Below are 26,251 nucleotides of genomic sequence, written 5' to 3'. Positions count from 1 at the left end.
ATGTGAAAACATATTTGTCCCTGTAGAGTTCTTCTGTGTTGACTTGTTTGCTACAGTTGAATGTTTAGAGAATCAAACTAGGAAAAAAAAAAGATGACCTGGTCAAATACAAAAGGCAGGTTTGAAATGATGATTAAATTAATCAAAGGAAAAAAAAACATCAAAACAATATCCATCCATCCATTTCCTGACCCACTTAATCGCTCATGGGGTCGCGGGGGTTGCTGGTGCCTATCTCCAGCGTTCACTGAGCGAGAGGCGGGGTATCGAAACAATATGAAGAAGTCATTTCACCAGTTTAATAGCTGGTTTTACCACCCTTGGCAGCAACAACTAACCTGACCCTTGCCAGACGGATGTCGCGTCGGACGAGGCGCGGAAAACAAAACTTGCCAAATCCGGTCGGGAGAAGGGCGAAAACATCGTTTCCACCAACAAAAGTCTTCAGAGCCGTTCTCTGATGTTCTTTTAATTAAACAATATTAGGTAGATTGGACAACACGGAAGAAATAGCAGCATCAATGTTAACGCTTGCTTCCTCATAGCGAGCCGCCATTGCTGTCAGTCTCACGTCACGGTCGCTTCTCCACTACGTCACATTTATGAAACTCCAGCCCTGCGTCCTGATTGGCTAGACAATAAAATTGGTTGGAGAAATCACTTTCTATGGGAGAGGTCCCAGATGGATGTGAGTGAAGCTAGGCAGAGCTACATACATCTGGCAAGGGTCAGGTTAAGCAACAACAGCCAGCTAGAGAACTAGCCTTCAATGACAATTTTACACTGCTGTTGAGGAATGTTGGCCCAGTATTTGCAAAAAAATCTAAATTCAATTGATTGGACATTTTGTGTGTGTGTGTGTGTGTGTGTGTGTGTGTGTGTGTGTGTGTGTGTGTGTGTGTGTGTGTAGTATCTCAATCCAGAAGTTGACTAGGTCTCTCCAAACTCTTAATTTTGTTGCCATTGTTGATGAACTGAAGGTCCAGAACCCATGCTCGGAGATGCTCCTTCACAGTTTCACGGCAAAAGTAGCCAACCAGCCTGTGTCATGATATTTTTCTAGGATGAACCCAGACACAGCATGCACACACACAGAGCTAGTTCTTAGGAATGAGTTTATTCAACAGGGTGTGGAAGATGGATGATGATGAACCCAGAGTCTTTCAACAGACGGAGGTGTAGGGTGCAGAAGCTGGCCGGCAGGAGGCGTGTGGAGAGACTGACCGGGAGGAACTCTGGAGCCAAAGACTAGCGACCAGGACGGAGCATCTGAGCTGAGGACTTGGAAACCAGAACATCAGAGCCGAGGACTTGAGACCAGAATATCAGAGCCGAGGACTTGAGACCAGAACATCAGAGCCGAGGACTTGAGACCAGAACGTCTGAGCCGTGGACTTGAGACCGGAACAGCTCACCAGGAGATGAGAACAGGAGTGGGAACAGAGCTGAACTGGATCTAAGCAGAGACTGGAACAAAAACAAAGCTGACGGAAAGTCTATTGGCTGACTGTAACAAAAACAAAGTTGAAGTAAGTCTTCAGGCTGACTGTAACAAAAAACTGAGCTGACAAGGATTCTGGCAGAGACGGAGCGGGAGTGAACGCTATGGACCGGCGACGAGAACAGAATGAGGTGAATCTTATACAGAGGTGAACACAGGTAGCAACAGATCAGGGGTAATTGCAGCCTGACAGGTGACGGGAATGAAGACTAATTAGTGTCCAGAGGTGTGACTAAAGCTGAGCGAGGGAGAGCTGAGTGAACTACAAAATAACAAAGAAGCCAGACAAAACTTAAACCATGACAGCCTGGATCATCACACCGACAACACTTTGTTCATTGCAATATTCTTTTTCTGAAATGTTGTCCTTCGGTGCTTTAGACGTTGTTCTGTGTTACTTTTTAACCTCCAGGATGAGTGTTTAATGTGCTCTAGGTGTACTTTTGGTAGATCCTCCTGTCCTGGTAAGGTTCAGCTCTGTTCCCATGTTTTTGTTCATTTGTGGATAACGCCACCGACTGCAGTCCACTTGAGTTCCAAAACTTTGGACATGACTTTCCAGACCGATAGATGATATTAATTTGTCAATGAACCTCTGTAGATAGTGCCAGTGTGGATTGCTTCCTCCTTTGTGTTATACAGAAAAACACAAAGGAGGAAGACAGGTTTCTTTTAGCAGTCAGACCTGGGTGTGGTTAGTGAAATGAAGCAGTCTTCTAAAATAGTCGTTAAGAGGTTGCAGTTCATTCATGATTTAACAAGGATGCGGTAGGGAGATGTGTGTGTGTGTGTGTGTGTGTGTGTGGGGGGGGGTGTCACTTTTTTCACATGGGGCCAAGCTTAAAACTGCAGGTGAAATTGATCTGGACTATCTCTGTCTTATATCAACACTTGCTTGATGATTTGCAGGATTTCTGTGTGACAAAAAAAGCGAAAAGGGAAGAAATCTGTATGGGTGCTAATAATGCGCTGTGATGTTTATTTAAACTAAAGGTTAGTTTTCATCTGTAGAGTGTCATTTCCGCAACGACAGTTGCTTCTTTAGGCAACAAGTTTTGCACGCGCGCGCGTGTGTGTGTGTGTGTGTGTGTGTGTGTGTGTGTGTGTGTGTGTGTGTGTGTGTGTGTGTGTGTGTGTGTGTGTGTGTGTGTGTGTTTGGAGAAGAAGCACAATTTTACGAAAGGTTGCAACACATGTCCACTTTTATTTAAAGTTGATGTCTTCTGACCATCAATGTTTTGAAAAAGAAAGTCAGCTCTAAAAGTAGCCCCAGCAGCACAAGTTATGATCATCATTACCAAATGAAGTTGCCAGTGTCACATGATATGAAAGAAGAAGGAAGCAAAGCAAAGTTGAACTAGCCAATCAGGTGAGTGTTGCATAATTCCAGAAAAAACTCATTCGTCATAAGGGGGGAAAAAAATCTTCTTCCTTTTTCCCTGTAAGGTTGACAACGAGTACACAACACAACAGTGTTGGCTCAGAGAAATGAAACTAAGGAAGTGATGCTGCTGTTACAATAAAATGCTTTTTTCATTTTCAGAGGAGGGCAAAAAACAACAATTCCTGTTGTACACGTCCCTATCTACAGAATAACGGCATTTACACCACTGATCAAAATGATCAAAATGTTAATGAAAGCATACATCTTTGACAGCAAATCAAACAAAAACACTGTAGACGATTATTTATATTTGCTCATCTTTCCAAAGGGTTTTGTTTTTTTCCATATCTGACAGAGTTTTAAACACTGATCTCTGTGCCACCATTTGGAACATATTCCATCACTTTCAGCTCCCTTAGATAGAGCAGCTGAGTTTCCACAAGACCTGGGACTGGTTTGAAACACCAGGTCGCATCACTGAAACTGCAATTTATGAATGTTCAGTATTTACTTTGCAAAAGTAGGCATAACCTTTAAAGGTTTTGCACATTTAGTCAAGTTACAATAACAAATATCAAAGTGTTTTACTTGGACTTTATGCGATGGACCAACTCAAAGTAGCTGATGTTTGTGAAACAATTTTTTTTTAGAAATAAAAATCAAAAAAGTGTGACCTTTTATGCTTAATACTTTTTATTGTGATACCTAAAATATTTCAATGCATCCAATGACCTACAAAGTCACCTAATCAGTAAACGCAATCTCATAGCTCCCCTGTGAAGGCATGTGAGGTTAATTAAAGAACATAAATGAATAAACAGTGCGAAGACCAAGGACTAGACCAGATGGATCAGGGATAAAGCTGCAGAAATGTCTAAAAGCAGTACTAGGTCATTTGTTTGTAGAAAGCCATAAGATGTATTATTTAAAGTTTCTCACAAAACTTGTAGAGGAGGTAACAAACTTGTGTAAGATGTAAGCAAAATTGAACTTTTTTGGCCTGTATATATAATGCTGTGTGGCAAAAAATACACCGGGTAGAGCAGTATCTTACTGTAGTAATATTTTTTCTGGTGGGGAAGTGAATGAAGATAAAACAAGAGCAATTCTGGAAACATAATAATGCGTTAGAGGCTGCAAAAGACTTAGACTGGGAGTGACACCACCTACCAGCACCCTAAACCTACAGACAACGTTAAAATGTAATGGTTTTGATAAAAGCACAGTCATGTTTTAGAATGTCCTAGGCAAAGCCCAGACATAAATCTAATTTATAATTCAATTGCAAGACGCGAAACTGATGTCCACTGATCGCTTTTAAAAATATACGATACATACGCAAAGGGTTTACAGTATTGATTGCAGGAACATATGATTGTAAATGCTAAAAGTGAGGTGCTGAACACAAATACACATTACACAGATTGACTCCTATTCTTTAATTAGGTGACAGCGGAAGCCAATTTGATACATGGTACTATATTTAGGGCTATCAAAGGGAAGTGGATTTACTGCAAAGAGAAAATACAGATTTTTTAGTTTGTAAATAAAAAATTAAAAAAAAATGTATTTTAATCTTACAACTATGTAATACTTTGTGTTGGTCTAGCACATGAAGTATGAGCAAAATACACTAAACGTTGTTGTTGTAGTGTGATAAAATGTAAAAAAAAAAAAAAAAAAAACATGCCGTGAACACTTTGTTAATGCACTGTTCACGTGTTGCAAAAATGACCAGCATGGTTCAGCAAATTGACAAAAACAAAGCAGCGCCCCAAAAATCTGTCGGTGCTGACTAGAATCACCCTTCTCAACTTCTCAGTGATGACAAGCATACATCTGCAGCTCAAACAAATGACTCAAATCATCCAGAGAAAGAGGTCCTGTCTGTGTAACTAGACAATTCAAAGACTGTGCATGAAAACTGTCCGGACACTGGTCTGGTGGCAGCTGAAAGTCTGGTGGACTCAGGTTCTGGGAAGTCAGAGGTCACGAGGGGTCTTGGCTTGTTTGATTGGCGAGGCAAAGCCTCTCTAGCTGTTGCCTGCGCTCACTGTGGAGGGTCACCAAGGTGCGGTTCTCCTCTGTTAGACGCTGAAACTCCTCTTCGAGACGGACGATCTCTACAGCAACTTTCTCGTCCTCCACAAGCTCTGCCAGCAGCTTACGCCTGAAGAAATGAGAAAGACAAACCTTTGTAGAGTTTTCTTTTCATGATGTGTCGCAATGGAACATTTCATTTGTAATGAAAGGTCGTCAACTATCCTTGAACACACTTTGACTTGGAACGCTCTAGTCAGTTATTTGTTGCCCTTCCCATCACCATTTCTTCTTAGACACTGCTGGTAGATTTGTTATTGAGAAAAAAGGCACCCAATTACTTTACAGTTATACTTGCTTTCTGCACTTGTTAGGTCTCTCCATCCATCCATTGTCTTCTCCTTATCTGAAACCCAGTCATGGATTGGAATAAGGGAGAGAAACCTCAATATCCCTCCCCCAGCAACACTCATTCATACATAGTCCATAGTTCATAGTCCATGAAGCTGGGATCCATCTAGAAAACCTCAAAAGGGAAGTGTCCAGAAGGCTTCATGATTAAATGCTTAAATTATCTGACTCGTTTCATTGTATAACAACAGCTTTTTTACACAGAGCCATTCCTCTATAGAAATAAGGTTATTTAAGTAATTTATTTCCATTCAAGTGAGAGTTAGTACATGGACAAACAAGTAAATTGAGATCTCCACCTTTCTCAGTTTCTTTTATTTCAACACAAGAAACCAGAGTGGCCTACATTGCTGCAGACAAGGCCCTAGTCCATATATCCATCTCAATCCTACCATCACTAAAACAACACCAAGATACTTGAAGAGAAGTCCTTCTTTTGTTTCAAGACTCCAAAGAGAAAGAGTCCAAAATCCTAAATGCCTATTTCTTCAACTTGATAGTTTTCATTGTTGCAGGTGTAAACAAATACTTTCTCTGGTTGCTGTCACAGCAGTTTTCATAGTGACGTTAAACTCTTAGAGGTCAACTTTCAAGCATAAAATAATCTTGTTTGGATATACATCCCAGAAAAGGTGATTATCTATTTGCCTCTAGGACACACAAATGGAGCTCTGGCATGTTGCTGTTTTTAAAGCAGCACTGTGTAACTTTTAGCCACTAGGGTCGCTAGACCTATAACTTCCAGGCTCAGCGCCTGTGAGGCCACTAGCAACACTGCACTGTCGCAAAATTAAACAGTCTCCCTACGTGTTTTGGAATCTGATAGCAGACCACTTTGGACCAGCAGATTGAGAAGTCTTGAGTTACTTGTTTACTTGTGAAGAGAAAGCTACATCCCCCCTCAAGATTAAATCCTATATCAGAGAACCAAAAATATGTCTAAGTGGTAAGTGTCATATCTGTTTTGTTTCTTAACAACCTGTAGCCTGGTAGCTTAGCATTTAGCACCTACAAGACTGAAAAATACAGACTCGGACATATTCTGTTTCCAACACGCAAAAAGAGAAAACGATGCAAAAAAAGAATGGATGTTGCATCCTGATGATCTTTCATCAAACACCAACCAGCAAGTTCTTTTGCAAGATCCACTCTTGTCTTTTGCTCTGGAGTGAAACCCTGTCTCGCCTTCTCTTTTTGGGCTTTTCAGACATAATTTTCCTGCGTTTGCTTCCCTCGGTCATGACAAACTTTGACTCGAGAATGAGAAAAGTAGAAGCATGAATGGTTAGCTTTTGTGTTTAGGTGAGCTCAGACTCCTGTAAAGCGACACTTAAGATCACACAACCTCTAGGTCACATGACCCATTCAGCGACAAATCTGATCTTCTCAAGTTACACAGACGAGTTTTTGAGAAGGGCAGCCCATACGGAGCATCGATACCCACCAAATGCTGTATACTGACCTGAAAAATCATTAAATATATCTCAAATTAAGCTAATAGATGAGTCAAAATGTACACAGTGCTGCTGTTAACTGAAACGATTTAGGTCGTCAATGTCTGTTTACTTCTGTTATATGTTATACTTCTCTTCGAACACTTAACTCGGTGCATTAACCTTAACAAGGCCCATACTGCATTTTGAAAAGCATGCAATCTAAGGCAGAGAATGTTGGACTGAAATGTTATTTTATAACCAAAGCCAATAGAGGAAGTTATACGCATGGGTTTTGGGGTAATGGAAACTTTATGGAAATGTTACCTCAATGGGAAGCCAGAATGATTAAGGAGCATAATCCTCTTTCATGCTATTGATATCAAGCCTCGTCCACTTGCAGACTAAGGAAGTGACTATCGTATTGAGAAATGACATGACTAGTGAACTCTGAACTGAACATCAGCATTGAGACACTACTAATCAGGGCACAGGGACAGAAGCTTAGCACAAGAGCAATAGAAGTCACAGTATACCACACCAGAGAGCCCCAGATGGCAGGATGTGCCTAGACAACAGCTGAGTTCAAGATGCTGGCAGGGAAAGCATACAGTGAATGCCATAATTATCTGGAAGTCTTACTGTCAAAGTGGGAGACACTGCCAAGGATCAGAGAAAAGTCCTGTGGCACTAACCAACCACTTAATGTGATGATTAACAAGGCAGACAAGAGGGCAATAGAGATATACTGTATGTAGCAACTCTCTGTGACAGCATAATCAGAAAGAAGGAGCAGAGAAAGTTAGCAGTCCTAGGGACAGCTAAGATACTCTAACCCTCATCTTTTTGCTTGTTGTTTTATGTATTTTAATTTCCTTCATGTATAGGACACACTGCCTAACATGATTGAATATTTAGAAAGAAGCTACCGTACATTTAGCCAGTATGTTAATAGTTCCTAGGGACTCTACCATGTATCACCTATAAGTGGCAGAAAATCTCCAGAAATCTAAATATATAAACAAATATTGAATAGTGCATGCTTCAGCCTCAATTTGTTAAAGTTATAAAATGTACTAAGGAATCAATGAACAAATATTATGTTTGCATTGATGTGACACTGTTAACTTTCAGGGTCCAAGAGTGGAACGTTTTAAAAATGCTGTTTTGGTCCATACATGGAGCAGATTTAACTAAATATGTAATTTAATGTCTGTTTCCATTTTTCATGTGCCAGACAGCCATCTTGCCTTTGATGGACTCGGTTTAATAAATTGCTCAGTGTTTAAAATTTTAGCTTTTTGAGACCATACGTGATTTAAAAAAATTAATTTAAAAATTCTGTCTAATTTGATCATGTTTGAGACACAGCTCTTTTGCAAAACTGAGACTATTCTGATAAAGACTGTTCCTGACAAATCTTCATAACAGGAATATATACTGTACATATACATTTGCAAATTTGTCTAGAGTCTAGACCATAAATGGTCTTGGGACTTCAAAAGGCAGCATCCACGTGTTCCATGGTCCATGTGAAGAGGTCCTATGTCTGGTAGTTAACGTTCAGCTGGTGTCAGGTTAAAAAATTGTGTTTTGCCTTTAAATCACTGTATGTCGATCACTTTTCATGTGACCCTGTTTTGTACAGAGAGTGTTTTGGAATGAAGTGTGTAAAATTCAGTGTTCTGCTTTAATTTTTGTGACTCCTCTTTTGTTCAATCCTTGATAAACTGATCATCTGGGTATTAAAGTTGAATATGCTATGAAACCCCCCCCTCCCCTCCCCCCAAGTGGTCTATTAATAATTGACATTATGAATGCTATGAGATTTTCTTCCTACAGAGGATCTTCCTAACATTGAGATACAAGGCAAATGCCCAATGGTATCATAGAGATATTAGCGTGGCATTAGATTGGTAAGTGCTGAATAATTTCTTCCATCCATCCATCCATTTTCTAACCTGCTTAATCCCTCATGGGGTCGCAGGGGTTGCTGGTGCTTATCTCCAGCGTTCACTGGGCGAGAGGCGGGGTACACCCTGGACAGTGAATCATTTCTTGACCAGTCAAAATGCACAGCAACTATAGAAAATGTTTATTCTTTATTTATTGAAAATGCAAATACAATGAGAAAAACTGAACAGGTTTTTGGTAAGTACCTAAATCACCGTTAAGATAATAAATCTAAAAAATATCATATCAAATGTTGATCTAAAGTATACAGTGACATTCAATAAAATAGAATATGTATCCTGATAAGACTTGTTTGTCAGATTAAAATAACCTTTTCACAATAACACCCATTAAGTAGATAGCAAACATACTTTCCATTAAGCCCGTTCAGTTTTTTCTAGGTCTAGAGGTTTAAACGGGACATATCATGCTTTTCAGTTCTTTTTTTGACGTTAAAATCATCCAGTTGCGATCTACATAAAGCGGAACTGCAATGCTTTGGTCTGAATTGGCCTTTAATTTACCCCTCTTTCATCCCTGCTCTGAGGTGCATCTGAGAGCAACTCATTTTGGTGCCGTCTCTTTAAATCTAAAGGGGGCATTTCCTCCCTGTTCACCAAACTTTGGAGTATTCTGGGTGATGGCGTAATGAACAACTAAACATTTTAACGTATCCACTTGTAGCTTCGGCATCCTTCAGCTTGGACTACAACATTGTCCAGAGAAATAAAAATGGCGGATTCGTGAAGTTGGTTAACGACCTTGTTTAGCAGTTGTGCAGCAAATATTGTGACGTAATAGTTCAAAAGACGCAACAGAAAACAGACAAAACTGAAAGGCTTGAAAAATGTGACTGAAAAAGAAGATAAAGATATCTACACAGCTCCCGGACAGGCTACACTCAAATTTTCTGCACTCCTAGAGACTCCAAGTACACAACAAAATGTATTTAAAATCTAAAAACTTGGATTTTATATGTTATTCTATCTTTAAATGTCCTGCTCCCATGAGCTGTACGCAGAAAACAAATCATAATTAATAGAAAAAAGGCTTGAAAGCTGCAGTCAATGTGTATTTAAGCCATACAAAGGTTTTTATTTAGAGAATTGGACAACTGAAATAAATATTTTATTTAATATAATATATTATAATATTTTAGTTTATTATACATGACTGTATGTGCCCAAAACACATATCTCTTCAATACTGTCTTCAGCCACAACAGTAAAAATTAATTGATTGTTCATAAATGTTGCTTCTGTGGTGATCGGGCTTATGTTTGACAGGTCACACTCTTGCTTTCAGCTCCAAAACAAACGCTGTTCTTTCAACCACAGATTTTGAACTTCTATCAAAACAGTGTGACTAAAATGTTGAACTATTTGTGTTTTTCTGAATGTGGAAGCAAGTAGAAAATCATGTGCACATGCATGGGGGTGTATGCGAGTGAATGTTTATTTTTGTCGCTGAGGGCGGCTAAAAAGAGGAAGAAGGCATTTTTCAAAAGCCTGTTCAGACACATGGGACTTTTAAAACTTTCATATAAACTTTTTACAACACATGTCTTTAAAAAGCTCTCAAAGTAGTAATTGTTTACACGATTACATTTGTTGGTCATCTTAGCATACCCTAATTATAAAGATAATCCCAATACTCGTCATTTATCAATAATCCACAGTGGTGGTGTTATGTTATTATCCCCTATATACACAACACAACACAATGTTTATCTGAGAACATCATCAACAGTGTTTTGGCATTGTGTCACTGTATTTGTGTTGCCTGTTTGCTCTACTTTATGTACTTTAAATGCATTTCTGTGTGTGTGGGCAGCTCCCAGCAACAGGAAGAAGTGTGAGTGTATACGCAGCAACGTGACTCATCATGTCTTATCTTATTGCGAGACGAGTCTTTATGGTGTTCCTTGTCTAGGAATAGTGAAGCAGTGCAGGTTTTCTCACTGCACCCTTCCAATTGAGAAACTATGAATCAGACAGCAGAGTTTCCAGTTGAGGACCACTTAATAACCTATGGACCCGAGGTGCTGGCAGTGGTAAAGAAGCTACACATAAACTCAACCAGACAATGTCTGTTTAACCTAATTATTTCCACAACTGTATCCCATGTGATTAGTTTTCCTCATATTTAAACGAACATTGAAATTACTTCATTTATAGAACATTTTTCTTTTTACATCAAGCCTTACTTGCGTTCCTCAAGGACAGAGATCTCCTGTTTTACGTGGTGGAACTCTCTGGCCATCCTGCAGTGCTCCTTGTACACCTGGACGCTCTCTCTTAGGGACATACAAGGTGGCACAGGCTGCAGTACATTGACAAGACAAATGAAGAAATGTGAAGGAGATGAATTTGTTTTCATATTGACCAAAACTGCAATGGACATTTTTTTGTTTGTTTTATTAAATAGTTTTTTTCCCCCATATTGCAGTTGAGGATTACTGTAGTATTTATTTGACACAATTCTTCCATATAAGTTAGATATCACAGAATAGCAAAACAAATCAATCACATTTTCCTTTAGAAGTAAGTAAATTTAGTTGTTTTGTCCCTGAACAGGAACATCTTTATATACAGAATCAGAACAAAAATTAGTTCATAGAAAGTTGTGGAGTGAGATGTACACTCAGTACACTGCCGTACATCAACATGAGCACTAACAGCCTTTCAAAAGCTAAAATAGAATTTGCTATTTATAAGTAAAGCCCTGCTGCTTTGTATTTCAGGATCCAAATATCAACCTAAACTTAATGTAAGTATTAAGACACACTTTTATGTATGATACACTAACTACCTTGTTCTTTTTTATTCCTAAGGTTTAATTTCCTGATGTACATTATTTGTCAGGTTGTAACTTACAGAGATATTGCTGTTAAAGACAGAATTTAGCATTAAGTTGGGAAATTTCATAAAGACAAAATAATATGACAAGAAGTAAGCTACCTTTTTATGACTAAAAGTACCACATACTAAAACACAGTAAATAAATGCCATTTATTTATTTATTTATCCATTTATTTATTTTGATGGACAGCACATAACTACATACCTGTAAACGTTGTTCAAGGTCAGGGAAAGTCTGTGAAAGATCATCCACATCTTTTACATCTAAGGACATAGAGTATAAAAGTCTGTTAAAAATTATATGTAACAAACACTGTGATTCCCAACAACCATTAATTACACAAACCTAATCATTATATGTTGATTTATAAACCCAAAGGGCTCATGGTACAGCGTGAAGGCTTTTTTGAACCATATTTTTAGTGACAGGACATGCAATAGCTCCCTCTAGTGGTATTTAAAGTCATTATACTTGAACCTTTAACATACATTTATTTGAACTGAACGGTTTTAGGACTGAGAAAGCTTTCTGTTTCCATAAACTGACAGAGACCTTCAGGATACATAACTATGCATTATTTCTTAATTTATTTATTTATTTATTTTGTTTTGCCTGCAGCGCCCTGACAACAGGACCCAGCCTCTCTGGCTTTAAAATAAATGCGCTCCAAACACATGAAGAAAATGTGCACATAAAAGCTAGAGGGGAACAACACAAATATGATAATAATAACCTAGGTTTGATGCTATTCATGTATTAATAGCTCTTATGATTCTCATTAGTGAATCAAGTTTAGTTCTTATCACAATTATCAATATCAACGTAAAGGGTAAGTCTCTTCTTCATATTATTGAAAAAGTAAACTCTACTGTTGTTTTTTTTAAATCCCATTGTTTACATTTCTGAGTAAGAGAAATTCAAACACAAAACTAAATGAGATATTTTTCTGGCAGGAAGCAGATTACTCAAGGTCTACTGACAGGCAGTCCTAAAAAGAAGACAGCATTCATCGTAACAACTTTTTGCATTCAAAACTATCAGAAAAACTGCATTATTTTAATTTGCACTATTTTGTCATGTGCAAACAAGCCTTCAAAATCAACACGCTCTAAAAAAAAAATAAAATAATATTCTGATATTATTAAAAAAAACAGAATATGAATATGTGGAATCAAATATTATATTAGCTCTATTTAGCAATAACAGTATCATTTTAAAAAGTGAAAGCTGTGAAGAGCATGTATGGTCTGTGCGAGAAAAGTCAGATATCTTAGCATCTATATTGCTACAGAAAAATAACAAGAACAATAAAACAAAATTGTTTCACACCCTTTTCAACCAAATTTTATGATCCATGATGATGTATATGCAACTTATTATGTCAAGTGTTCTGAACTTTTGTAATCTATTTCTTTAAAAAAAAATTGCCTTCAAAATACATAAAAACAGTAGTGCACATAATTCCTGAGTTTTTTCCATATTCAATAAAAATAACTATTTTATTGAAGCAGTCAGTCAAGTCAAGTTTATTTGAATAGCACATTTCAGCAGCAGGGCGTTTCAAAGAGCTTTGCATCATGGAAACATAAAACCATCAAACACATCGAAACAGTCACTGGTTGTGTGATCAGTAACAAACTTTAATTGTATCAAGCGAAAACATCAATACACATCGAATATGTTGGTCAATGATCCTGTTAATATGGGTCAAAAGCAATTCTAAACAGATGGGTTTTCAGTCATGATTTTAGAGGAACTCAGTGTTTTGGCTGTTTTGCAGTTTTTTGGATATCTCTTCCAGCTTCGTAGAGCATAGAAGCTGAATGCTGCTTCTCCATGTTTGGTTCTGGTTCTGGGTATGCAGAGTAGACCAGAACCAGACGATCTGAGCGGTCTGGAGGTTTGATACATACAGTATAACGGGTCTTTAATGTATTTTGGTGCTAAGCCATTCAGTATATTTTAAAGTCTATTGTCTGAGCTACAGGGAGCCGGTGTAAGGACTTTAGAACTGGGGTGATGTGCTCTATCTTCCTGGTTTTAGTGAGAACACAAGCAGAAGCTTTCTGGATCAGCTCCAGTTGTCTGATTGATTTTTTTTTTTTGGGGCAGACCTGTGAAGACACCATTGCAGTAATCAATGCGACTATAGTTAAACACATGGATGAGTTTCTGTAGATCTTGTTGGGACATCAGTCATTAATCCTGGAAATGTTCTTCAGGTGGTAGAAGGCTGACTTAGTACTAAACCTTCAAGGGCACATAAAGACAGTTACAGAGTCCATCACCACACCCAGATTTCAGGCTTGATCAAGAGTTTGTAGTTGTAATAACAGAAGCTGCATACTGACCCTTGTCCGTTCCTCTTTTGGTCCAAAGATAACTTCAGGTTTGGTTCTGCTCAGCTGGAGAACGTTTTGGCACATCCATGCATTGATTTGTTCTAAGCATCCGTTCAGTGCATGGGTGGGTTCAGAGTTACTTGCCAACATTGTTATGTAGGGCTGTATATCATCGGCATAGTTGTGATAACTAATCCTGTTTCTGTTACAACCTCAGCAAGTGGGAGCATATAGATATTAAATAGAAGGGGTCCCAGGGCTAAACCTTAAGGTACCCCACATGCAACTTTTCTCTGCTCTGTTGAGAAGTTACCTATTAACACAAAGAAGTCCCTGTTATTTAGGTAGGATTTGAACTAATTGAGTGCTGTACCAGAGAGTCCCACTCAGCTCTCCCGTCAGTTTAATAATATATCATGGTCAACAGTGTCAAATGCTGCACTGAGGTCCAACAGAACTAGCACTGTGGTTCTTCCACAGTCTGTATTTATGTGGATGTAATTGAACACGTTGACGAGGGCGGTCTCAATACTGTGGTGAGTACGGAAACCAGACTGAAAACATCAAACCAGTTTGTCATTGTAAGGAAGCTATTTAACTGTTGAAATAGCTTTTTAGGTAATTTTACTGATAAATGGAAATTTGGATTGAGTCTTTCATATATATATTTTTTAAAGTGAACCTTTATGCACTTTATTGTTTAATGGTGATCAGCTTTTGCTGAAATTTGATCATGAATTTTACTTGATACAGTGGGATGGGTATTGCAGTACCCACACTTGAAGGACCAACCCATTATTGAGGTAGGGTTTGAATCAGGATTATAAGTTTTAAAATATTGCCATTTTCACAAGTTAAAGCTCAATTCTTGTTCACATTTGAAATATTCAGACACCATCTACTCTATGTTTTTAATCATTTTAAAGCATTGTTTTTTAAATTCAAAATAATTCTATAAAACCTATCATTTGCTGCACGTGCCACAGAACTATTCCACTTGGTCTTGGTGTTTTTTTTGTGAAAACGTAACACTATAAGACCTCTTGTATAACACAACAACATAGTAACACAATGCTGCCCTTCTAAATGAGCCATGTCCCCGGACTGAGCAGCAGTAATGAGCTGCCAGGCTGAAAGACATGCAGGTTAAGAATATAAGGGGACAATTGTTGTACTTGTCTGCGACGGACAGGAAGATCATGCAGACCAGATGTAAAGTCAAACAGGGATTCCAAAGGACGGGCAGCCAGACAGAAACAGACAGGTTGTCTGCACCCTCCTCTGCTTCAGTAGTGATGTGTCCCCTTTCCAAGAGTCGTGGAACATGTGGAGAATCCTGGGGTGATGCAACCTTCTAAAAGCAGGACTATTAGTGGGCAAGCCTTCAGCCATGGGCAAATTATGAAGGGGAATAAATATGGTTCTCATGCTCAGGATTGACAGAGTGTTGGGTTAGAACTATGTCAAGCATGAAGTCATGGAGGGTCTAAACGATGATCCTCGGATCAAGCACAGCTCATCTCCCCCCGCTGTGAAACATGAGTTCAAAGGGACAATGACATGATCTCAGAGGATCCAAAATATCCAGATTTGATTCATGGGTAAGATTGTGCTTTGCCAGCTCTGATAGTGTACACACAATTGCCTTTAGAGTGCTACATTCAGTCAACTAGTTTGGTAGATGACCTCTCAGACACAGATTTGAGTTTGCTGTTCCCAGTATAGCTCTTCACATTGCGGCCTAAGAGAAAGAAAGACAAGGCGAGGATCAAGGATGGGTGGAGTTGAGCTGGAAGTGTTAACTGCTTATAAATATAGGCCTGTGTTCTAAAAGCTGAGCGGTGAATCAGGCAGCAAGACACTGTTAGTATTATAGGAGAAACCTGACTCTGCCATTGCAAAGCCGCAGCTGCCATCCCAGTGCCTGACCCCACGGCAGTAAAACACCCTGACAGACAGCACCTAGCCCCGGAGGTATGCTCTTTAGGTTTCATATATGTGACTAGGTGGTAGCTGGAGAGTGATTAAGAAAACTGACTATACATAGATTTGCAAAATCATGCATTCAAACATTCAAATCATTCATATCCCTGAGCTTTTCCATATGCATTACATCCACAAAATCTGGATGTCTCGGCAGTGTATGTGATAGACCAATATGAAAGTAGAACATAATTTCAAATTGGCAGAGAAATCATGCATGCTTTTACACATTTGTTTTACAAATAACAATCAGGGCCGGATTATCCATAAGGGCCAGTGGGCCAGTGCCCAGGGGCACCAACCATGGGGGGACAACACATGACACATGCTTTAAAAAATATATAAATATATATATATATATATATATATATATATATATATATATATATATATATATATATATATAAATTGTTATATTATTTACTTGAAATTGTTGAAAGACCATGCATTATTCGTTTTGTGAACACTGATGTCACAATAAAAATAAATGATAAATAAACCAAGATTTTTTTATTTCAACATTTTAAAATGAGATATTTGAATATTGCTCACTGCTCATATGCCTACATGTAGTTATGTAAGTTAGTAAATTGTAAATTACATTACAGAAATCCCCTTGATTATGTCTGATGTTTTTGACCGGAGGACAGCACGTGTGTGTGGGGGGGGCTTTGAGGTATACCACCACATTGTCTTAATACGGGCCTGATAACAATCTCTCCCTTTGATAACAATCTATCCCTTTGCCTTGGTACCCCTAAATAAATCGCAGTGCAACCGGTTGCCTTTAGAAGTCACTCAACTGGTAGAGGGTTCAAATGTGTTTGATGTTCAATTAAGCTTTCAGAAGTTTATTTAGAGAACATGAGTAAAAAAAACTGCATCACATAGAATAAATCAAAGATTAAGATGTGAAGAAGTTTAAAGCAGGGTTAGGCTACAGTACAGCCAAGCTTCTAGCATCTCCCAGAGTGCTGATCAAGTCACCATGCCACATCGTGGCACAAAGTCAAACCTACCAAGATGTGGCCAACTGCCTAAACAGCCAGGATGAGATAGCGTCATTAAGAGAAGCAGCCAAGAGGCCCCTTGAGGATTTGCAGACAACGATTTGTCATGCACTCTACAAACCTGGCTTTTATGGGAGAGGGGCAAGAAGAAAGCCATCATTTAAAGACAGACACACAGTAAGATGCTGTGGTAAGTCTTAAAAAAACAAAAAAAAAAAACCAAGAAGGTGGTTGGGTCAGATCAGGCCAACACCCAACCTGTTTGGCCGACATGCAAAACCCAGTATGTGGCAGAAAACTGGAAATAATGCTGGTTTGTCAACCTAAACAAACCATCCACAAGGTGAAGCATGGCTGTGGTGGCATAATGCTGTGAGAATACTTCTCTTTAGCCCTGACAGGGAAGCTAGTAAGAGTTGTTAGAAATAAGAAAAACAGAGAAAGCATTGCAGGCTGCAGAAGACTCAGGAAAAACTTCACCTTCCAGCAAGACAGCAGAAATCAACAAACAGCCAGAGCTACAATAAACTGTATGGATCATGTTCATGTGTTAAAAATAGTTGAATCAAAACCCAGACTTTTTAAAAAAACATCGGGAAGCATGTACCCTTCTCCTCTGGGCCGGATTAACCATATGGGCAACTGGGAAATTGCCCAGGGGCCCACGGTCTCTAAAGGGCCCAGGGCAATAAGGCAAAATATCTGGTTATCTCCAGCTTCATGTTAAACTGTCTGTGGGCGCCCTTGTGCTGCACAGAGAGACGCTGCCTGTAACTGTGAACGTGACTAGAGAGACCCTCTCCTCATTGGTCAGTCCGTCCACATAAGGTGGGTTAAAGGTGACAATCAATGTACACTGAGCATGTTGTGTAACGTCAAGAGCCACGACACAGCTCAAAAAAATCCAGACACAGAGAAGCTAAGTAGGAGCATGAGGCGGAAATAAAATAAGAGAAGGACATCATCAATGCCGAAAATTTAAAGTATTACAGAAAATAGGTAATTTCTTCACTCCCCTTAAAGTTGCTGACTGTTTTGTTGAGTCAGCTTCTGTGGTTTGAAAGTGGTTACTTATTTATTTTTGATGAAAACGGAAGACATTTCCTCTCAGTGCAGTGGGTCAGTTTTACCAGATTATACTGATGTTGATGTGTTTTGTGTTCATAGCATCATATGTGAGCGAGTGTCCTTGACAACAGGGCATGTAGTGCATTTGTAGTTCTTTGATACATTTGTAGATCAAAATACACTTGATGACAGAATTTGAAGTATTGAGCATATTTACTGTTTATTACGGTAATCTATTCAGTATTTTGCCAAATTATGGCGATCTTGGGGCCGTGATGATGGGGCCCTTGAATATTGTCGCCCAGGGAACAGCGACGTGTTAATCTGGCCCTACTCCCTCTATTTCAATTGTGCGTTTTTAATCAACCACATTAAATCCCAACAAACCAGAAGCTCAAGCGGGATAACTGCTTTTGACTGTTTTTAGACGCGTTATAAAACAACAGTTCGAGTAGCTATATATATTTGCATTTTGCCGGTGCGGTGCTGCACATACAGTAAGTCTGTGCTTGTTCATAACATGCTGCGGTCCTACAGAAATAGTAAGAACACCTGTCTCAGTTACAGTGTGGAAGAATGGTCCACAGTTAAAGTGAGTGTGTTTAAGAGTGGGGTTGGTTGGGTGGGAGGGGGGGGGGGGGGGGTTACTAAAGCCACAATCTGTGTGGTCTGTTTTGGTTGGGTGAATGTCATACACATGTTCGGCGCATAGTGGAAGCGAGCCAAAAGTAGCTGCTTGAGCTGCTGTTAAATGATCCGCTGAGTAATCAGTGCAGCTGAAAACCTCAAAATAACTTTTTTCTAATCATTCTAAGATCATGGAGCACAGGTGCAGACAAGGAATTGTGAGTTAAGGTGTTTGTCTGTGTGTGTGTGTGTGTGTGTGTGTGTGTGTGTGCACAGTATGTACAGTATGTGCATGTGTGTGTTTACCTGATGTGTCATCAAGGCTGAAGGCTATTCTAACTTCAGATTTATCTGGAGAGACTCTTCTGGTTGAGGTGATCATTTATCCCTTCATGCAGGAGAAAGAAAGAGTTGTTAGCATAATCCATAGAACGTCATGGAAGGTGTAAAATTCAGAGTTGACATTTTAACGTTGCTTTAACATCTTATAATAGCAGTTAACACAGATAGTGCAGCGATCAATGCTTATACAGCAGCGTCTGAGTGTGTTCTTGAGTTTAGATTTTTACCTCAAATCTGATATTTATAAAAGCTTTAAACACTTCCACTTCCATTATCCATAATAGATAGAGGTTGTGAGCTCAAAACGATGCTTTATTTATTTCAACCTTCCTATTAGCTGCTAACAGTCTTGTTCTCTCTCTCTCTCTCTCTCTCTCTCTCTCTCTCTCTCTCTCTCTCACTCTCTCCCTCCCTCACACATACACACACACACACACACACGTACACACGCACGAACGCATGCACACACAGCCTAAATAAGCAGTCACCTTCTTTTGACATTTTCAAAGTAAAACAGTTTATTTGCTTTGTACGACTATGTGCTTCCACCAACTTCAGTGTGAAACACTACACTGCTCCAGACAACAGCTAACTCTTAAAAAAAAAAAAAAATTTTCATTTAATAACAGCATGGACACTGAAAATGTTGTTGCTCCACCAGCAACCTGATATCAAAAAAATATTTTTGTGTTTCCCACCAGTCAGCGACCTATCAGGTCTGATTAGACCAAAAACTGTTTGATTTGTGCATATCCATAATTGTTCCTCTTTTTTTTTTTGTTTTGTTATGTAAAAAATAATGTAACAATGTCTCCCTTTCGTATTCCACTATTTATTATAGTTTTTTTATATTATTTTGTTCTACTTACCTGTATTTGCCCTCTCTTATATTGTTGCATTATTTTAGACCATCATATTTCCTGATTTAAAAATATTTCTAAGGTGGTTATTTTTTAATACACAGAAAAATGTATGCATGGTTTAAATTCCAATTCAGCGCTGTTACCTATTTTTAAACAATATGCATTCTCACGACTTCAACCAGCAACATAAAAAAAATACTGAACTGAATAAATAGTGTACTCAGCAGGTGGTGTGTTGAATTGCAATGAAAGTCAAGTGACTTTTTGATAAGGCATGTGATGAAACTGCTCTGTGGCCTCTTATAGATACACCGAGTGCACACAGCACACACAGCTACTGGTTTCATCATGCCTTCGGAGCTGCAGATGGATTAAATAATTACAGAGCTTTGACAGACTGGTGATGAGGGCTGCATGACCCCTTTGAGTGGAGGTGCAGGCTTTTTATATCTGGGCATTTGCCTCCTTTAACCCTGCTCAACTCACTCCACTCTTCCCCAACGACCTTCTACAACAATGTTGTCTCTCAAAAGTCTCCTAAGTACAATGAATGCCTGTTGAATGAATGAATGACAAATATAGTGGAATTTGTAGCTGTCCAAATATTGTTTTACATACCAATACTAGAATAGATAATGGTGTGAAATGTCTTTTTCGTGAGGGGTAGAAGCGGCAATCAGATCCAAAAGAGCATTGTTACCTGAAGCCGATCCAAACTGAGCCAGGAAATTGTGAAGCCTGCTCCAAAGTCCAAATCCAAGCAGTCAAGCAGGTCCTCAACGGGGAAGGATTTGGGTCTTCCCTTGACGTCTCTCCTAATATCAGCTGTTGCCACTCACGCGCAAATCCAGATCAGCAAAAATGGCCCAACCGGTGTCTCTTCAATTTGACCCGTAATTTTAACTAAAAACATTTCATTATTTGGAGTCGCGTAGAAGTTCAGCTGACGATGTCCACTTTGCTCGCCTCAGCTGTTGATGTCACCCGCTGCTTAAGTTTGTCTGGGCGTGCATGTGTTATCTGCAGACCTCAGCCACGCGGAGTGGAGTAAACTCAGTTCGCAGGCGGGCAGAGCGGGAATGCTGTTCAATGTCCCCTTGTGGCAGCTCGGGCCCAATTAAATGTCTCAGATGACATGACTTTAGCCAGCAAAAATGCCCACAGCTCCAGCTCTGTTTTGAGTGACACAGTCATCCCGCTGGGATGGTCCCCTCGCTTTGCAATAGCCATGCAATGAGGCAGTTGTTCAGAGTGAGCATCTCATGTTTATTCTTGTGGGAGAAAACAGAGGCCCCACGGACGGTTATGTAAAATAACCTGAGTCTAACCCTGGATTAACATAGTGTACATATACGCACAATCACAGTGCTTGGCAAATGTATTTAAACCCATTGAACATCCCTATGTTTCGTCGAGTTACAGCTTCTAATTCCAACGTTCTAATCAAAACTTTACTTGATACACCACAAAAAGGGGTAAATTATGTCATAGGGAAAGGAAAAGGATGCATGGCTTTCAGTGAAAATCTAAAATCTGTGTCATGCATTTGTATGCAGCCCCCTTTTACTCTGAGGCACCAAGATACAATCCAAATACAGCATAGAGCCTAGCTAAAAGGCGTATAGAATACACCTGTGTGTAAGTTCGTCTCCAGATAAAAGCAGCTGTGAAAGCCTAGGAGGCTCAATACAGAGGTGTGCCAAACTCTCTGAGATTAGCTTTTTGTAAAATAATAGAAAACATACCTTTTCTTCAGTTTCACCGGTAGGTGAACTATAGTCCCAATAAAATTTGATGACATTTGTGGTTATGATCTGGCAAAAACAAAAGCAAAACAAAACCCTGAACATATTGTTCGCTATGTTTTTACCTGCACCCAGGGCTTATTGTTTATCGTGTGTGTCCTAAACCGATGTGCTGAGAAAATTTCACCACAGTAACACACGGTGACAATAAAACTTCTTGATTCTTGAATATGTGGACATGCAGAAGGGGATTTCTATGCTATTCTTCATTCCAAAGAGTCAACTAGGTGCCTTACTTGCACATTACCCATTCAATTATTTATTTTTTTAAAAAGCTGCTTCAACAATGATTTTTTTCATCAGTCAATTGATCCTGCAAAACGTGTCCCTTGTTGTAACGGTGTCAATTAATAAATATCGTAAAAGCCACTCAAATACATCCCAAGACCATGTACATTTGTTTCACCCTGTCACATTAGTAGACTCAATATCAGGGATTACATTTCAGTTATCAGCGATATCTATGGTCCAGCCATGGATGATAGTTACAAATGGAATTTGTTTTAAACTCTGACCTCTGTGACATGTTCTGGTTGTGTGTTGCAACTTGTTTTTGGATCTGAGTGTATATCAGCAGAGTCAGCACAACATGACAGTTCTTGATAGAGACAACCTATCAATGTTTCCTTCTAGTCACGTAAGGCTTGCATCCACAATCGGAAAGAGATTGTTCACATTTGTTCCCAAATGGAGGGATCATACCACAGCAGTTCTGGGCATGTGAGGCGGGGAGCAAAGGGTGAAGAGAAAAACCCGGTCCCGCCTTCGAATCATACAGATGTAAATGCCACGGCAGCCTCGGGGAGTTTGGGATTCACTGACACTTTTTTATGAATTATGCAGCCTATAAAATAATACTTGAGCTTCACGAGAGTTCACTCCACAGAAACGAGGGCAAAGGGATCATTTCCACAGATCTCTGCTATTCAGGAAAAAGGGACTTAAAGGAAATGAGGGATTTTGTAATGGCCAAGAAAAAGCCACGGGGTTGCATTTCTAAAGCTTCTTGGAAAATTAAGATGTTTTCAAAGTCATCACTGCAATCCTTATAGAAAAGCAGAAATCCTTGGGAACACAGTTACATAAAGAAAGTTGCTCATTCAGCACATGAGCGCAAAAAAAAAAAAAAAACTCTTACCAACACATTTTCCGAAAACAACTCTGGGACATTCAGCCACTAAAAAAATGCAGTAGATCAGCATTAAAGACCTTTCTCTGAACTGACTCCTCTGCTGCTTATGCACAACGAGTTGCAACGGAAAAACCTGCTAAAACGGTTTTGATAGATGGTGGTAAATACCTGCAACCTATCGTGTATCCAGTATTGTAAAATGAAGAATATAGGAATGAAACCGGGTGCAAATGAAGATTGAAAATCTATAGAGGGGAAATATAGACCCATTTGTTGCAAGACCCACAGCTGACTCCTGCTGCATTAAAAGTCAAACAGTATTTTGTGACAGATTTAGCCACCCGCTGTATTTTTGCATGGAAGAACCAGTGAGCTTACTATCATTTACAACAAATTACAACAGAAAGAAGTTATTTCTAATTAATTCAATTCAATTTTATTTATAGAGCACCAGTTCACAACACGTAATCTCAAGGCACTTAACAAAGTCAAATTGAATCAAATCATCCAGACAGATTGGTCAAAAAGTTTCCTCTCTAAGGAAACCCAGTAGATTGCATCAAGTCTTAACAAGCAGCATTCACTCCTCCTGAAAGAGCGTAGAGCCACAGTGGACAGTCGTCTGCATTGTTTATGGCTTTGCAGCAATCCCTCATACTGAGCAAGCATGAAGCGACAGTGGAGAGAAAAACTCCCTTTTAACAGGAAGGAAAAAACCTCCAGCAGAGCCAGGCTCATGGGCGACTGTGACTTGATGGGTTGAGTAGTTGTCTGGCAATCGGAAGGTTGTTGGTTTGATTCCGGCTTCCCTTTGCCAAATGTCAATGTGCCCCTGGGCAAGGCACTTAACCCCAAGTTGCCTACTGAGCTGTGTGTAAATATGTGCATGTTAGTGAGAGCCATTGGGTGAATGTGGCTATAGTGTACAGTGCTTTGTGTGGTCAGCATGACTGGAAAAGTGCTATATAAGTTCAGTGCATTAACCATCAAAGTTCACTATTACATGATTTTTAAATGATACTCGGTTTACTTTTTCTTTACTTAATTATTTTACAAATAGAAGCCTGAAAAAAATGGTACACATTTGTATTCGGCCCCACTGAATATATCCTTTTTGGAATCAATTTCCACAGCTCCAGAGATAGAAATTACATTTTTTTCTGCTTGTTGCAAAATAACTCAAGAAGAGTGAGATTGAGTGGACGCTGTCTCAGAACATCAGTTTACAAGTTCTGACACGAGTTTCCCAGAGTAATGCTGCAGGACGAAACCCTGTTTTCTGCAATTTCCAACAAAGTTTCTTCCCGGATTGCTCCATATTTTGCTTCGTCCATCTTTCCATCAACAATGACCAGCTTCCCTGTCCCCCATGCCCACAGCATGAAGCTGCCACCAGCACGTTTCACTGTGAAAATGACTGATGCTAGTTTCTCACAGAAACAATGCTCTGTGAGCTGTCCAGAGTTTGCAAAACATTTATGTGACCTAACCTGGAACTTCTCCCCTGATCTCTCTGGGGTGTTCCTTGGTCTTAAATATGCCGTTTGTTCATGAATGATCTCAAATAAACCTCAGAGGCATACATGGCCATATTGTTATTGAGAATAAATTACACACTGCCGGACTGTTTATTCACTTGGTGACTTCTAAACAAGTCAAGACGTGCCAAAACAACCACAGGAGATGCAAAAGACATTAGCACTATGCCTAAACTGATGTTAACTCTTTGAGACATAGTCCAGGGTAGTTTTTTTGTTTTTCAACCCACAAAGTAAGTTCACATAAACACCAGCAGATGGAAGCATTGGCCCTGAATTATTTATAGCCAGGAATTCACACAATAAGAAAGGGGAGAAGACAGACAGAGGAGCAGATGGAGATAAAAGATGCACTACACTTTTGAAAGTCCTCCTCCTCCTCCTCCTCTTCCTTCTCCTCCTCGTTTGTCTTCATTGACAGGCTGTTGACACCGACCTGCCTTATCAGCCTGCAGGGAGTCTTCATTTCATTGTGATAGATGGGACACACTCAGACATCGGCCATTTCTTATGCTGCAGTCATAGTTGGAATTTAATTCCCACGTTGTTGTTTGTACAGTTGAAAGAGTCACATGCTGATGTCCAAACCGAGCCTGACAGCTCGGAAAGATCCATAATGGAAACAAGCGTTTGCTCTACAGTGGACATTAATAAGGCATCTGATTTTCTACAAAAAGGCTATTGATTTTATGTAATGTGATCGTCCCCTGGCAGGGTTTTATTTTTCTGTGTACCATCTTTAAATTACTTTTTTATTTCCCCTGTCAATCTCATCGTCATTCTTGCAAGACTTCAGCATAAATAATTGTTGATCTTCAGAACAAGACTACAAACAGGTAAATGCCACCGTCCCTTTGGAGCTTCTTCATCTTTGAACAGCAGAACAAGTAAATTATTCTCTTTTGTTTCAAGATGAGTGAAAAAAGTTTTTTTTTTTTTTTTTTTTTTTTTTTTTACTGCCATGAATGAGCTATTAAAGCATGTAAAAAAAAATAAAAATAAAAAAAAAACAGACAAATAAACAAATCGATGGTGTCAGTCAGGAAACATCCCCATTATGAAGATGGACAGGAGGTGCCCATAGTAGAGCAGAATGTCACGGTCAGAGTTGTAATCCCTGGCCTTGATCATGATGGATTAGACCATGGAAAAAGGAGAATAAAAACTGCCTTTGGTTTTGATTAAGAATTATGGGGTTAGGAGATTAGCGGAGACCAAATGCTATTACACTGGACAGAGCCCAATCCCTGAATTAATCTGAATGCAAAAAAAAAAAAAAAAAATAGGGAAAAAAGAAGAAGAAAAAACTCATTACATGAAGAGATTAAGTAAAGCTCGGTCCCTCAGGAGGTGCACAGAATATGCACTTCACCTACAAAGATGCCAAAGTAAAAAGAGTATTTACAAAATCACTCTTTTCTGTTTGAAAAGTCCCTTCATTAGGTATTTCTTTTATGCATGGTGTGGTAATTACATTTTGTATTCATAAACCTGTGCTATAAAAAAAAAACACAACAAACAAAGCAAATGAAACCACAAAAAGGGTTATTGGTTTTTATCTAAAACTAAAAGATGTTGAACTGAAATACGGGCAATTTTTCTTATTTTTTTGCTTTTTTGTGGTCCAAAATTAATGAAGACAAATTGGAATTTAGTTTGATTGTATTATAAATACAAAGAAAAAGGTCCCAAGTATCCTTATTTAAACTCATCAACATTTTTTAACATTTATTTGTATGTTCTTTTTCATCTTTATTTGGTTTGTTCTAACTTAACAGAAATTACACACTTTATTAAGCTCTTCAGATGTTTAAGGGAAATAGAGCCTCCTATAGTTAATGCGTACGAACATCACAGGAATGGGTGTCTGTCTAAGAATATGAGAAACAGACCAATTTCATTTTTTATCATTTTACACATAAAAAAGAAAATGTAACCAACAATAACTTTCCAGTTA

The 26,251-nt window shown here is 39.0% G+C and overlaps 1 protein-coding gene across 1 annotated transcript; it reads right to left on the bottom strand.

Annotated features, from left to right (window-relative positions):
* Nucleotides 1–2,685: 2,685 nt before the first annotated feature.
* map3k7cl (map3k7 C-terminal like) lies at nucleotides 2,686–21,023 on the bottom strand. Its single transcript, XM_036143063.1, has 5 exons — nucleotides 20,520–21,023; nucleotides 18,921–19,002; nucleotides 11,789–11,847; nucleotides 10,929–11,044; nucleotides 2,686–5,055 (listed from the first exon to the last, which is right to left on the bottom strand). Exons 2-5 carry the CDS (start codon nucleotides 18,994–18,996, stop codon nucleotides 4,875–4,877), a joined length of 432 nt encoding a protein of 143 aa, XP_035998956.1. The 5' UTR covers nucleotides 18,997–19,002; nucleotides 20,520–21,023; the 3' UTR covers nucleotides 2,686–4,874.
* Nucleotides 21,024–26,251: the final 5,228 nt, after the last annotated feature.

This window comes from Fundulus heteroclitus, chromosome 11 (assembly GCF_011125445.2).
Source record: "Fundulus heteroclitus isolate FHET01 chromosome 11, MU-UCD_Fhet_4.1, whole genome shotgun sequence".
In the NCBI taxonomy this organism is placed as follows: Eukaryota; Metazoa; Chordata; class Actinopteri; order Cyprinodontiformes; family Fundulidae; genus Fundulus; species Fundulus heteroclitus.
This window is presented reverse-complemented; position numbering and strand designations above follow the sequence as displayed.

Bases quoted from the DNA above. Each gene is read 5' to 3' on its own strand.
- map3k7cl (XM_036143063.1), bottom strand. From the start codon at position 18,996: ATGATCACCTCAACCAGAAGAGTCTCTCCAGATAAATCTGAAGTTAGA. The intron at 11,848-18,920 runs GTAAACACACAC...CTATGTCCTTAG, and splicing joins CAGCCTTGATGACACATCAG to ATGTAAAAGATGTGGATGAT. The intron at 11,045-11,788 runs GTATGTAGTTAT...AATGTACTGCAG, and splicing joins ACCTTGAACAACGTTTACAG to CCTGTGCCACCTTGTATGTC.